General features: G+C 36.5%; 1 protein-coding gene across 1 annotated transcript in view; it reads right to left on the reverse strand.

The window, feature by feature from the left end:
• polr3b (polymerase (RNA) III (DNA directed) polypeptide B) overlaps positions 1-14754 on the reverse strand; it is a 256221-nt gene extending 241467 nt beyond the window's left edge. The window contains exons 1-8 of the mRNA XM_039761636.1: positions 14193-14754; positions 6912-6944; positions 6717-6773; positions 6529-6593; positions 4137-4212; positions 3927-4027; positions 1737-1828; positions 1373-1490 (exon numbers count right to left, since the gene is read on the reverse strand). Coding sequence (XP_039617570.1) covers positions 1373-1490; positions 1737-1828; positions 3927-4027; positions 4137-4212; positions 6529-6593; positions 6717-6773; positions 6912-6944; positions 14193-14264 — 614 coding nt within the window. The 5' untranslated portion in view covers positions 14265-14754. The remainder of the gene's footprint in view (positions 1-1372; positions 1491-1736; positions 1829-3926; positions 4028-4136; positions 4213-6528; positions 6594-6716; positions 6774-6911; positions 6945-14192) is intronic.
• Between the last annotated feature and the right edge of the window lie 1507 nt (positions 14755-16261).

Raw genomic sequence — 16261 nt, forward strand, 5'->3', positions numbered from 1 at the left:
GCTTCCACCTAATCCAGAAGTGCTTCCAGGCCACTGGAAGTAGTCCCAGGTGCAGGATAAAAGAAGCCCACTGCCACTGCTCTAGGAGCCAGAGTCAGGAGGGAGAGAGACAAAGTTTGCTGGATGAGGTGTAGAGGTGGAAGAACAGAGACAGAGAGAAGAAGAGAGAAAGACGAAGAAAATACAAACTGCTTGGGGTTTTTAATACTGTGCTTTGTAACTGTGGTTGAAGTCTGGTGGGTAACATATTTAAGAATTTCCCACAGCTGAATAAAAAAACCTGTGCTTTTGCTGAACTTGTGTCTGTTCTGCTTGTTCTGAGTAATGGGTGGCTGGAGTGTCCCTTGCAGGCCACAAAGAAGAAACAATGACACCATATGACCAAGCTGACATAAGGCAGCATAACAGTTAACAAGTAGCAGTTTAAACATGTGCATTTACTCAGTAGATAGATGAGATAGGCAAGTATACTGTAATCCTAATATCACCCCACTTTTGGGAAAACAAAGCTTTAGGATGCCAGTCACTTGTCCATTTCCTCACTGGCTGTTACTGCACTCTCCTACTCCTCATCTTCTTGTCAATTTATCACATTCACTATCACTGTTCAACTACAGGTCTGTCAGAATTTCTCTCAGAACTTCTAATCAAGAGCACCCACTGCACCCAGTAGTTTCAATTAATTCAATCAATGACATTGATTGTGGGTACTAAGTTCATCTTCTGCACTGTGGTGCAGCTCATTTGCTCAAGCTAAATAAGCTGCAACAGAAATATGCAATATATATTCACTAATTATTCTGATATTTAAGCATCTTTAACTTTAAATTGAGAAGTGATGTATACACCAAACACATTGTTGTTTAAATGGCTATTATAACTGCTTTGTTTTAGGAAAGCTATTGTGTGAACTGGAATGCACCTGACAAATGTTGGTTTTTTATTTATTTTTTTACACTTTACAATTTACCTTTTATTTTACTTTTCTTTCATTTTAGGGAGGGGGAATTTAAATGTGATTCTTAGATATCACAGTTATATACTGAACATACTGATTTTCAGTGAAACATATTTTCAGTGAAACATCACTCATCACTGGTAAGAGTGGACATTTGGTACTACTGATAACATTGTGTCATACACAAACAAATCTGACAAAATGTTGAAAGTAACATAAAAACCAATAAATTTTCTTCTGCGCCAATATACATTATGGGAGCAGACATGAAAAATTAATTCCAAGTGCAGAGTAATCCTACATGTAGACATGATAATTTTTAGGAAACCCAGTAATCAGATGGCCCCTGCATGCCAGTTAACAGGTAGCCATTTCTTTTGATTAACGTAATGACATTTTATTGCTTTCTCTAACCTGGTCACAGATGCTCCTACTGCACCTTTCCGGTCAGCTTCAACAATAATTCTGTTTTTAGACAACTGCTCTTGAATCAGAATCACTTTTTCTTGACCCTTCACAATAAAATATCCCCCTGAAACAAAAAGAAATGACAATTAATTATTCAAAATATAAAACATGTTTCTACTAAATATATATATAAATATGCTACATAACAAGAGACATTAAAAAGTGAAATAATTTCTAACTGGTTTAATTAAGTGAAAAGAAGAATTTGCTATTAAATAATAATTCTAGTTTAAACTTTAAAATATGTAATGGTTTATGGTAAGTTCAAAGTAAAGCTGATTTTATACAGTTAAAAAATGTTACAAATTACCTGGATCAAGTGGGCATTCATTTAGTTTGGAGAACTCAGCAGGTGTTTTTCCTGTTAATACACAATTGGAGCTACGGAGCATAATAGGCATCCTTGGGATGAAAAATTATAACAATCAGCATTTGAAACACAAAGGTTCAGGTAAATTCCACTTTCTAGGCTTTTCGTGTTTTCCATAGGAGTTGAATTCCTTATTCTATCACTTCTCTCCAGACAACCTAAAATTGTCTACAGATTCTCATGTCTTGTTGCAAAACAGTACAATAAACTTCTTCTCACTTTTAGAACAGTTCCTAAACCAGTTATCATCAGATACATCTTAAAAAAAAATTTTGGGACTCAATAAAGACTCTTCTATTAATATTCATTTTTAAATTCTAAAAGCTTTCTTTGGCTCTCCTGCTTCCAATTTACTGTACCTTTGTTTAGAAGATTCCCCTGTTTAGTTATTATTCAAAATGTACTACTATATCTTTCTTAATGTACAAAAGACTTGTTTTAAATTGGATATTTGCTTTACTTATTCTTGCCAAATACTCAAGAAGTATATGTCCAAATTTCTGTAGCTAGCTTTTGCAAATCATCTGCTAAAGGATAAGAACACTAGAATATAATAGTAATACAACAATAACACATGATGCACAAGGCGCAAACGTTCTGATTCATCATATTCCGCAAATGCCAAGGCAAACGCCTAGTAGGTTTTCATTCAACATAGATGATACTAATAACATATAGACATTAAAAATTATTGTGATAGTTTGCATTAATGTCAGGAGAAAAGTAAACTTAAATAGAAAAACAAAGAATAAATTGCATTTTGTAAGACACAAAATTAGCCATCTAACAGATGTACAGACAATTTTCAGATGGTTTGCATCCCAAGAACATTGCAGTCTCTAATATCATATTGTCTCCATTACGTGAACAAAAAATAGACAAGTGATATTTTGAAAAACATCCGTGACCTTTAAATCAAAACAATTGATACATCTATTGCACTTGATTTCCCAGTAGAGTCTAAAAAGCTATGAACTGGAATAACATTTTCCCATCTTGTTTTAAATAAGCAGGAGATAACAACGTCAATGGAGACTCTTCTAAGAAAAAATAGTATGGTTATTAAAGCATGGTTTTCCTTTTCAAGGTCCAGAGTCTGATAAAGCACTGTTAACTTACATGAGGAATATGTTTCCATACACTTTTAAAAATCATTTTGTTAGTAACATTTCTAAAAATAATTTAAAAACACACACACAGATAATACAACTTTGAAATCTCATCAGCAGTTGCTCTAAAACAAAGAAGAGAAGGGAATCCCAAAAAATACTAATGTTTTAGACACTGCTTAGCAAAAAGGTGTTCAAAAACTGAGGCTAATACAAAGAGTAACAAAGGTTGTAAATGATCCCACTCTGATTTACTCCTCATATTAATCACACATTTATACGCATTTATGTTAATATGCACTTAATTATGTTGTGGAACAAACAAGAGAGGACCATGAAATTCTCTTGGCATTGTACTTGTAGTAGGAAAGACCTGCTTTCAGGTTATATTTGTCAATTCAGCTTCCATCAGGTACATTACAAACAGCAGTTCTGTGATTAAAGAAATTACTTTTCAAACCCAAGATGGAAACTTTATGCAGGGCTTTTTGGTTTCATGATTGTGGGAAATAACTGTGGTATAACTCCTAGAAGAATGGGCTAAATTTTTATATTTTCTCTACAGTACTGAAAAGAAAATGGTTTACTTGCTATCTGTTTTGATAACAAATATGCTAAATTTGAATTTTACACAAAACAAAAATTCATATGTTACTAGCTCAACACTCCTGTCTGGTAACATTAAGTTTGTAAACATGACATTTTTTTTTTTTTAAGTAAAAGTTACACAAACTCTAAGTATACAGAGAACACATACAGCTATAATAAAATTAAAAGCTTATGAAGTTTTTCAAGTGTTTTTTAAACAGTATAAAATATACTTTTATATGATTAACAAACTGCATCCTGTATCTGTTAGTAAGCAAAAAGTGAAATTCACTGTATACATCTTCCCATTAACACAAAAACAAGCTTTATAGCTGAAATGCTAACGCTTGTATACTTCAAAACACATCTGTACAGTTGCCAAAAAACTTAAAACTTAAAAAAAGTGTTAATCACAATAAACCCTAAAACATACCTGCCAATAGGAAGAGCATTCCGAATAATTCTCTGGCTTCCACGAGTGTACTCAATATCCACTGTAATTGGAGCAGAATAGGTCATGTCTCTCAGTCGACACTGAAACACAAAATGTAGATTTCCATGATATTTATGAAAAAATTTACTCCCTTAATTAATTAAGTTAGAAGCTTGTAATTTTTGATAGCAAGTATTGAAGTTTTGGTACCTCATGTGGAGACACTGGTCTTGTCACATTGAAACTTTCTTCTACATCAGGCATGCCAACATATATATTAAGATATCTGGAAAAAAGTTTATATTTTGTATATGAAATGAAGGGAAATGCATTTACTAGGAAAGTACAACATTTTAAGGACAAACGTTTGTGGTAATGCACCATAGCAAGACAGTAACATATTCACACAATTCCTGAACTGCTCAAAATTTAACATGTGGAAGGCATTTAGTACTGGAACCTTTACAGATTTTTTTTTTTATATTGATACTCTGCTTGCATACTTACTTTGCCTCAAATACAAACTTTTATCAACATATTTCTTTTAGTTTTGCATACAAATAAACACTTTGCTCAAATAAACCTTGCTGACCCAACATTTCCTCAATATTTGCAGTAGAAATTATCCTACCTAGCAGCAACAAAGATACATGTAGCATCTCTAAATTGTTTAGGTCTTTCAAAAACATTTACCCCTAGAACATCTGAGACAGTACCAGGAACAGGATATTTCATGTAATGAAATCAACTATTGACAAACAACGCATCTCATAGTTTTTTTTAAAAGCATGGTCTAATTTATATGCAAAATTGAAATTACACTCATTTCCCTTCAGATTATCCATTGCCGGGTTAATTGTAAACTCATTTGCTGGAATACTGCTTCACTGTGACACATTTTGGGAACTAAGATCTATTCAGAATAAAATAATTCACTTATCAGGTAGGTTTTGATTCAAAGTAGCCTGTGAACCATAAGTGGCAGTGTTCATAGCAACATCAATGGCCACTACATTGCTTTATCTTATTTATCTTGAGAAATCCTTGACTACATGCCATAAACACAAACTTTAACTTAAAATTACAAAAGTCAAATACAGTATAAGGAAATAAATCCCAAATTTAAACAATATTCTGAACTTTCTTAATGTTGTTGGAGAAAATGTCTTTAAGCAAGCATGATGTCTTAAATTCACTGAATGGTTACTCTGAATTAAATCTTTCTTTTCTTTTTAGGCAGGTAGGGGATAGGATGTCAGATTTGATTTAAGTAAGTTGCAACAATTTACGTTTGACTGAGTATGCAGGCAGTTCCTGGAGGATGAAGGAATTGATACCAATGACTGTCCCCCACGCCAAAAGGGCAAATTGTAGTATATTTTACATCCACACATTCTACAGCTCCATTCATAATGGCTTTTAAAAGCAGTAAGTTTCAATGATGATTTACATTCCATTTTTACTAGGCAGTAGCTGTCATAGATAAATAATTTGTTTCTTCTTTCAGAAGGAAGCATTCACTTTAGCTTCTCAAGAAAAACCCATGGTAAGTCTGCTGAAACAGAATCTGGTAAATAAGTAAATCTAAGACAGAAGAATAGTATTCTGAATATTCTCTTCTACACATGGATTATGGCTTGACGTGGGCTGGTATACCAGAGCCAGAGCATAGCAGTACATTGCAGTCCTACCAGAAATGGAACACTTTTATTCTCAGTAGTACTGCATGTATTTTAACAACAAGCAACTTTCCCAAAAAGCCCCGTTCTTGATAATGTATGTATATAAAAGAGAGCTTGAAAATTCAATCCAGCTTCATTCTGTAAGTACTTTATATCACATCATGAGGAGTAAGAAAAAGCTGAAAGAATACAGAGTGCTGCATGCATCCAGAAGAGGCCACTTGCTACCACGTCTTCCTCAAGTTTTACCAAACTTTTCTTCATCAACATCATATCTCATTTTTAATGCAGCTTGCCACATTGTCTCCTTTTCCTGAGCAGGGCAGCTTCTCCACTTGCTTTCAGCCCCAGTACTCTGCATGATTGCAGCCTCAGCTTGTACAGTGGAACTGTTCTACTTGCAGCATTAATCTCTATGAACTGCACACCCCATTTCTCAGCACGATCACAACTGAGGCTTAAAACTTATGAAAACTCTCTCATTGAATACATAGAAAAACTCCAAACGATACAGGAAGCAAACCAACAAACTGATGAAGATGATTTCTGATTGATAAGTTGCAAGCCACTCAGTTGTAGAGTTAAGAGACTACATCTTAGAGCTCCTTGAAAGCTTTAACTTAATTTTTGGGAAGGAACTTAAAACAGAAAAAGAGGCTGCAAAGACAAACAGGACTACATTTAATACAGTGCGCCTATAACAATAAAGGACAGTAGGTTCCATTCAATTAAAGTACACAAGTCCAGAAAGTAATCGTTCAAGTTTTATATCCATATTGCAAAAGTATATTAGAATTCTTGCACTCTTAAATGTGGTTAATAACAATAGCCACAAACAGTAGGAATAAACAGGATATAATGCAGTTATTCTGCAAGAACGTTTTGTTAATGCAAAAATAAATAAATAAATGTAGACTTACTTTAAATACCACATTGGATCAGCATCACTTGTCACTTTTTCATTAGCCTTTATGATTTTCTTAATCTGGAGAAAATTTACAATTTAAAATTAGAATTTGATGTAATAAAGCCACTTTTAAATTATTACTAAAAAGAAAAAAAAAAAAATAATTATTACTAAAAAGAAGGTTTTGATTTGTGTTCCTACCTCAACATTAATAAAATAGTTGAATGAATCAATGTGTTGTTTTACAAGCCCCTTCACCTAAAAAGAAATGCACAACATTTGTATAAAAGTCAATTAGTATCAATTAAATAAACATTAAAAATAAATACACTTTATTCCAAAATCAGCATTGCAGGTAATGTACTTTATAACAATTTTTTTAATAAAATCTGTTACCTTTAGAAATGCAGGCAATAACTTCCACTTCTCCTGCATGTTTAATAAAAAAAAAAAAAATAATAATCAGTAAAAATGCACCATTATCAAATTAAAAAATCAATACATTTCAGATACCGTATAAATATAAAACATGTACAAGACAAGTAATCACCAACACTGAATCAGTTGTACAAACTGATTGAAACTACAAGTAATTTACATAATGGACTCTTGGTCACATTTCAAGACGATGACTGTATACGAGGTGAAATACTTTCACCAGCTCAACCAGTATATCTTGGGCAGGGCTGGGCAATATATGGAGATTTTAAAATATACTGAGATATAAATAGTGTGTGAAATGGATAGAGGCAGTATCGTTTATATCAAGTTTTTTCTTATCTCTTACTGCCTGCTCCAGGCTTCACTACTGTGCTCTGCTAGCAGCCCTGCCCACACTCATGCTCACGTCCATGCAAACAATTGTCTCACAACATGGAGGGGCATGACACACAAGTTATAAGTGAAGACAACTTAGTATGTAAAAAGAAGAACAATGGATCGATTATTTGGCAGTGGTTTGGATTTCACAGGTCAGATGAGCAGCAGAATTGCATAATACTGTATGTAGGGAGGGGCGGCACGGTGGCGCAGTGGGTATCGCTGCTGCCTCGCAGTTAGGAGACCCAGGTTCGCTTCCCAGGTCCTCCCTGCGTGGAGTTTGCATGTTCTCCCCGTGTTTGAGTGGGTTTCCTCCGGGCGCTCCAGTTTACTCCCACAGTCCAAAGACATGCAGGTTAGGTGGATTGGCGATTCTAAATTGGCCCTAGTGTGTGCTTGGTGTGTGGGTGTATTTGTGTGTGTCCTGCGGTGGGTTGGCACCCTGCCCGGGATTGGTTCCTGCCCTGTGTTGGCTGGGATTGGCTCCAGCAGACCCCCGTGACCCTGTGTTCGGATTCAGCGGGTTGGAAAATGGATGGATAGATGTAGGGAATGCTGAAAGGAGGTAGTGTTCAAAAGTGGGAGCACTAGCAATCTTTTTAATCACTTAAAACAGCAGCACAAAATTCAGTACGAATAGGCTGTCAAACACAGTTCTACTACTACAATTACGAAGCGTTCAACATCCGAAACACCTAAACCAATTCAGATGACATTCCCAGGTTCATTTACCCACGCCTCACCTAATGAAAAGAAAAGTGAAAAGTGGAGCAGTGTCACTGAGGCAGTTGCTTACTGCACAGCAAAAGATAAACATCCCGCCTCAACAGTGGAAAAGAATGGCTTTATAAGACTGAAAACTCTTGCAGCGTTATCAAAGCAGTGCAATCACTAAAGTGGCAAAGAAAGCAGTGCTTTAGGCATCGACTTCATCTGGTACTTGGGAAGTGCAAGTTTTAAAAACATTAACGTTAACTGCTTAAGTGTTATATTTATCAAAGCCAGAATTATGCAGTAAAATTGAGTTTTAAACTGCTTGCCTTTACAATGAGTTATGTCACTTATAAACATTATTTCACGAAGTAAAGTTTAAATTAGCTACAGAATAAAATGTAAAATACCTTTAGGCTAGACTTTTTTTTCTTCTGGTCAAAAATGAAATTTGTTTTACAGATTTATTAAAAAAGAAAAAAGACAACAACAAAAATGTAACAAATTTATATGCATGTCTAATGTACATTGCAGTTTAACTTGCTTGGTAAAACACTGGAGTGCAAGTAAGCATCAGTTTATGTATTTATCTATATTTATATTTATTATTATTTTAACTGTAATGTAGGCTGTATTTTCATATCATTTCAAACCAATTTTCAGAGACCTCGTGCCTGCCATTTTTGCTTACATTTAAGCATTTTATTTACATTTACACTATGTTCTTAACCTGAAAGCAGATACAGTAGCTTTTTTAGGTACTGTGAGCCTTTAAGTTAAAAAAAATGTATATATTTTATATATACACATATATACCTTTATTTTGATAAATAAATTCTTATGATATCTTGTATGGTTTTGGTTAACAACATAAAATTTTGCTCACTTCATAAAAATATCTACATATATTGTATATATCGCTATGCAGCCAAAATATATCGAGGTATGATTTTTTGTCCATATCGCCCAGCCCTAATCTTGGGGCTGAAGTATTTGCTCTTTCAATAACATAAATTAGTACTGTGTCTTTTGTAATGGGTGACAAAGTTTGCTATATCCTCCCACAGGGTGCTCTTCTTGTTACTGGGCACTTTCCTTTTAAACAATTTGGCTGATACTGCTTGAGCAACTTTCGATCAATCAATTTGGTGTTCTACATATTGATCTGGGGGTCAACTTGTAATGCCTTTCATATCCTTCATTTTCTATCTGGTGGTTTGCATGAAGATGATTAAACCAACTGTTTGTTGATTTTGCTTTTACTGCTTCAGTCTTTTAACATATTTTACAAATTACTGTGAGTACAGTTCTGGTAAATAAAGACCAAAAAGTCTTGGAGTAGTTATTTTGAGAAAGCAGAGAAATCTGCAGAAGGTAAGTCTCTTTAAACGACCATTGAAAACAGAACCATCTGCTGATCCCGGAGTTCCACAGTGGCATAAATTCACTTGCATCCCCAAATGCATGAGGCAAATTTTTCCTGCATAGGGAAAGTTGCAAAGATGTATTTGTCTATCTCAGCCTCCTAGTCTACCCCTTCTAAAAGGGCCTTTTAGCACAGGTGAAAACGTAACTTGCAACTATGTTGCTCTTAAACCAGATTCAGCGGACACACTTTTCGCACAAAACATGTCAGGGAGTTGAAGAATTCTAGACAGTAAAACTTTCATTTTAAATTTCACTGCAAAAGCCTACATCAACCAAAAATGTGCCTGCTGGATGCAGTCTGAATTTCTGTCCAACCAGATTACAATATTACATATTTTAATGCTATGAGCAGGCTCCTGTCAATCATGGAGAATCCACTGCATCCACTGAACAGTGTCATCTCCAGACAGACTGCTGTCACTGTCCTCCTCCACACTATGCGACTCTTCAATTCCACCCGGGGGGGGTGAAGGTTAATATTATACAAAGTTATTGTCTGTTTGGGCGGCACGGTGGCGCAGTGGTAGCACTGCTGCCTCGCAGTTAGGAGACCCGGGTTCGCTTCCCGGGTCCTCCCTGCGTGGACTTTGCATGTTCTCCCCATGTCTGCGTGGGTTTCCTTCCACAATCAAAAGACATGCAGGTTAGGTGGATTGGTGATTCTAAATTGGCCCTAGTGTGTGCTTGGTGTGTGGGTGTGTGTGTGTGTGTGTGTCCTGCGGTGGGTTGGCACCCTGCCCAGGATTGGTTCCTGCCTTGTGCCCTGTGTTGGCTGGGATTGGCTCCAGCAGACCCCCTGTGTTCGGATTCGGCGGGTTAGAAAATGGATGGATGGATGGATATTGTCTGTTTTACCTGCATTTTTATCACTCTTTAATTTAATATTTTTTTTGTATCAGTATGCTGCTGCTGGATTACGTGAATTTCCCCTTGGGATTAATAAAGTATCTATCTATCTAGAATACAGTTATTCTTAGTGTTTCTTACAATTTGTGTTTCAAATCGGTCAACTTGTTATATTACTATTCTGTCCTATTGGTCAAAGCTCTTGGTAATATATAATAGTTATTACTGTTAATTTTTTAATGCAATATTGTTTAAAGGTTTTATATACAGTGTAGGATCTGAAGAATGTATTTGATTAATATATACATTCCATATTTCTTGCACTTGCTAAACATTAAAATAAAATCATTTTTTAATATTTTTAAGCATTGTCTGTTTTTTGTTTTCATTTACATAATACTGTGAATGTTGTATTTAAACATTAAGAAAGGATTACTGATAACTATTTTGCAGTGAAATGTGACATCACAGGCTCTATTTTTAAAGGTGAAATAACTGGTATTGTCAAAATGTAAGAAAATCTTATGCTATTATTCTTCTGCCTTACTCATCCACCCCTACTATTCACTGAGAAGTTTAACTTTATACCTATTGGCTTTCTCATCATTACTGGTAATCAGACTCACTACTGCGGAGTCAACATAAAACTTCAAGAATAAATTTGGATCAATACAATAATGCATAAACATGGAAAACAGCAATGTGCAGTGCAATGACCCCTTCAGTTCTCTAGTGATCAAAGTTAGACATTTACTTGGGCATGATCGTTCAAGCCTGACAGCCAAAGGTCCAAGATCCAGTTATATGGGGGGTGTGCTCTGCACTAGGGACCCAAGGCTCACTGCTAGCTTTATGTAGACAAAAGTGTTGAATTATAAACTAAAAATCACTAAACCACCTTTTCAAATACAGAAAGTGTTACTTTCAAGAAAGTGGGTTAATGATTATAAAGAATTATTCATTGTGGCCATGAAAACAAAACCATTTCACCTTAAAGATAAAAAAGTTTAAATAAGAGAAATGAATATCAAAACAGTAATGACAAGAACAAGCTTTGCAAACTGAAATAAGTCTGTCAACCCTATTCATTAAAACTTCTCTAAAGTTTAATGTTCTTCTCTAAAGTTTAAAATAACATTGAGTCAAGTTTTCAAAGTTCCTAAAAGTGCTACTGCTTCTCACACTACTTGGTAAATAGTAATTTATACCATGTGTGAGAAGAAAAACTTTCTGTGTTGTTGGTAAATTTATCTTTAACAAGTTACCACTTCTGTCTCTGTGTCCATGTCAGAGAACCATCCTAAAGTAAAAATCATACTAATTCTTCATAATTCTGAACACTTCAATCATGTCACCTTTGTTTGTAACATGCTAACCAAAACTATGCACATTAATTCCTATGAGCCCTTATTAATGTAGTTTAAGCATAACCTGCCTTAATTTGTATTCCACACATCAGATTATATAATCCAACATCCCTGTGTACACTAACTAGATGTGACTGTATTTAATAGTTGACATTTATTTGTATTAAATTTCATCTGTAACAAATTTGTCCAAACCAGAATTCTGTCCAGGTCAATCTACGGTATAATGATTTAGCTGATTCCAGAGTATGTGCTTTTCCACTTACTTTGCTATCATATGCAATTAACTATCTTGTTATAAGCATGTTTGGGCCTGGCCAGTACTTGGATAGGAGAGTAACCGGGAATGTATCAGTTGCTGCTGGAAGAGGTGTTGGTGAGGCTAGCTGGGGGTATTTACCCTGTGGTCTATACCCTTGTGCAAATTAATTGAAACTCTGAAAACAACAAAAATCAGTTGTGCCAATTTTTTTTTTTTTTATTATGAATAATATTCATATACTCACATTAGTACATGATATGTCCTCCCCGACTCTTAAGAAGCATCTGGATGCGATTTGGCATGGAATCCATCAATTTTGAAAAGAGGATTCACAGTCCCTGTACCAAATTTGAATTAGGGCCTGAATCATTTTCTCTATGGTTGTGCAGTCCATTACATGAAGTTGTTACGTACAAACAGACCACAAATTTTCAATTGGATTCAGATCAGGGGAGTTTCCAGGCCACTCCAGTATGTTCATTTGATTCTTATCGAAATATTTCTACACTTGTTTTGATGTGTGACACCGGATAATGTGAAACCCCCATACAACAAGGTGTTTTGAGGTTGTTTCTGCTATTATGGCAACGGTTGCTTGCACCCAGTTGATGGCATGATGCACAAACTACAATACATTACAAAGTACATTTTCTCCACAGAAAAGTTTAACAAGTTATTTCCCGATGGATCCAGTGTTTTTTTAACAAGATCTGGCCTAGTGTCACACATCGAAACAAGTCAAGAAATTTTTCAATGAGAATCAAATGAACATACTGGAGCGGCCTAGAAACGCTCCTGATCAGAACCCAATTTAAAATTTGTGGTCTATTTGTAAGCAACAACTTTGTGGAATGGACTGCATAACCTTGGAAATGATGATTCAGGCCTTAATTCACATTTGGTACAGAGACCTCAAAATCCTCCATGACTTTTCAAAATTGGTAGATTCCAAGCTAAGTTTCATCCAGATGCTTCTCAGGAGTTGAGGAGGTCATATCATGTACTGAGTAAATGAATATTATTCCTAATAAAAAATGTAAATAACAAAAATCAGTTTTGCCGATTTTTTTTTTTAGTTTGTTTCAATTAATTTGCACAAGGGTGTATATGTAGGTTCCAATGCCCCAGTGTAGTGACACAGACATTGTGCTGTTAAAATTTGCTCATCCTTCGGATGAGACGTAAAACCAAAGAACTCACCCTTAATGATCATAAAAGATCCTTGGGCATCCTTTGAAAGGAGTGGGGTGTGGGTGTTCTCAAACATGCTTAGCTAGTCTGTAGCTGAATTTTCCTACTGTGAAAACTATGCATTAAAGGTTTAAATATGTACTCATTAACTTCCTTAGGTACTCTAGTACACATATTGCAAAGTCCCAGCAATGCTTGATTTCAGGCTTTATAATCTAACCCATCTCCAGATCTCAAAGTGTTTCCTGAAGACTCCCTTTAACTGCATGAGGGTTACCGACCATCTAACCATTCCTAATAAACTTCCTTGACAGCTGTTTTGGTATAAAAACACTGAAATAATCTATTGGGGGTAATTTTCTCTTCTTTTTCTCTAATTGCCATTTGGTTTTCCTACATGACTTGTGACAAACTGCTTTGTTTGGACAGAATTCCACTGTACTCTTTACACAACAAAGTAATGATCATTTTAACCTGGTGTATTCCTTAACTATTGCTCTCATGCCTGTAAACGATGTTGTGGGTTCAATTCCTGCTATTGACACTGTGAGACCCTGAGCAAGTCACTTGACCTGCCTGTGCTCCAATTGGAATTCCAAAAGAAACGTAACCAACCGTATCATGATGCTGTAAATCGCCCTGGATAAAGGCGTCAGCCACTTAAATAAATGCAATGCAATGCAATGTACAGTAATGGAAAGGAAACAGAACAGATACCGTCGGCCTGTCGGTTTTTGCAACATCATATACGACAATAGACATAGAGAGATTGTGATTTACCGTGCATAGCCTGCGAAATTGCTACGTTTTATTTGAATGAACATGAAAGTCAATGTGTCAAAGTTCTGAAGACATGTTTAAAACAAGTATCGTAAACAGAAAAGGATACGGATACTGGCATCAATAGTTGATTTCTTTATGAGAACAGTTTTAATGCGTATGTAATAAATCACGTGTCCAATTTCAGTCAGCACCTTTTCTACATTGCAGTTTCACAGACAGGAGGAGTTTATGTCAGTATCATATATTTTGTAAAGATAGCAACATGCCTACCTCCACTGTGTTTATTGGCGCTGCCATCTCCTCGGGGCGCAAATCGCCAAATTCTTCAGCAAGTATATCCATTTTTCTAACAACGGTAACAAAATGTAAATAAGAAAAATGTCTAAAGATAGAATGTATACGTTATTTCGTCTTATGGTACTCTTGCACTGGTCAAACACTTCAACACGTGAAAAAGTACATGGTCCATTATATATAACAGTACCAACGGAAACAAGCATATAGATAAAAAGAGTTCCTGGGCACTAGGTACTCCGGCGGAGCAATCTTTAGCGTGTTTGAGTAGGAAAAATAGCAAAGGTGTTATAGGGAGACACTGTGTATTCCAATCCGTCTGTCTCGAGCCGTATATAATAGGTGTGTCCTAAAGATATATCATTTTAATTATGTATATAGTAAGTATTCACGAATGCACCAAAAGGCACGTTGATAAACTACATTGAAAACTGAACTTCTTAACGTTCATAACCTTTCAAACCAAAAGGATACAAAATTTAAGCCTTATGGTGTATGTATGTCTTTTTACAATGTGGATAAGACAATGTAATTTGATATAAAAATAAAAACACTGACTGAGTGCAGTGATGGCTGTGTGCAGCTTGAGTGCCACTAATTGACAAATTTGCAAAGCAAAGGAGATTATGAGCGGGCAACTGGTGAGGTGATAAGGACATTGGAGTTTCCTCCGGTATGTAAGGAATAGTAAGGTGTTCAGGAAGAATTCAATTTTGTCAAGGATTCTAGTGTTTTAAGAAGGCAGGCTCTGTTATGGGGTGCACTCTGGAACCCCTGGAGGCAAAAGGGGAGGAGAGAATAAAGACAAAACTGAGAGCCATTATGAACAATAAAAGTACCTAAACACAAATACTGTAGATACATGTTAGCTGTCCATTTTCCTCAGGTCAGGTCAGGTGAGGTCTGGTAGGGGAGTTTGAACTAATTCAGTGCGTTGCTGCACCCACCACACGATGAAACAGCTCAGGATCGTGGTTGGCAACCCCCCCAGGCATACCTGTCCATTCCCACCCTCCAGAAATGACTATCTGCTGCAGACAGGTGTTACATGAGCATCCCCTTGGCCTGTTCCAGCCACTCAGGCCTTCAGCAATGAGGATCCTGCAAGCCGGATCACAGGGAATCGCGCCATATGGCTGTAGCGCCATATCTGACACTCTCTCATAATACAGGTAAAGTGCCTCATTTGACACAAAGTCAAACCAGCAGTAACCAAGAATTCTCAGAAGAGACACAGTACCGAAGGAGTCCAATGTTCGTCTCAGCTCACTGGATAGCAATCATGTCTTGCAACCATATAGCAAGACAGGAAGCACCAGGACTCTAAAGATGTAGACCTTTTCATCCTTTTGCATAGATATCAGTAGTGTCACACACCATGTCCAATGACCTCTTGACACCCCCATGCTCTCCCAAGCTGTCTACTGAGTTCATAGGAAGAGTCACCAGAGACATGAATGTCACTGCTGAGGTAAGTAAACCTCTTTACAAGGTTGACACTCTCTCCGCAGACAGACACACTGCTGATGGCTGTGCATAAAAGGTCATTAAAGGCCTGGATCTTGTTTTTTATCCAGTACACTCACAAGCCTAGACACTCAAAGACTCCTCGCTCAGTCCCTCGAGAGCCCCGAACAGAGCCTCCATTAACTCTGCGAGATCACAGGATTGTTTACTAAGTCAACATCAGTGAATTTTCTTTGCCAACAGATGCCCCACAGCTGTTGGACCCCACAACCTTTACCAACACCACGTCCATGCAAGCACTGAACAGAGTAGAAGCAAGAGCACAATCCTGACAAACCCCAGAATCAACTTGAAAAAATCCAGAGGTTCTGCCTCCACTCTGCACATCACTCACAGTACCAGTGTACAGCCAGGTCATGATATCCAGCAACCTTGAGGGGATCCTGCAAAGTCTCAGGATGTCCCACAGGGCACCTCAATGAACTGAGTCGAAAACTTTATGAAAATCGACAAAGGCTACAAAGAAACACTGCTGATATCTGCGTTTGCGCTCCATGAGAACCCTCGGTGCCAGGTTG

The sequence above is a fragment of the Polypterus senegalus genome, chromosome 8 (genome assembly GCF_016835505.1).
Source record: "Polypterus senegalus isolate Bchr_013 chromosome 8, ASM1683550v1, whole genome shotgun sequence".
In the NCBI taxonomy this organism is placed as follows: domain Eukaryota; kingdom Metazoa; phylum Chordata; class Cladistia; order Polypteriformes; family Polypteridae; genus Polypterus; species Polypterus senegalus.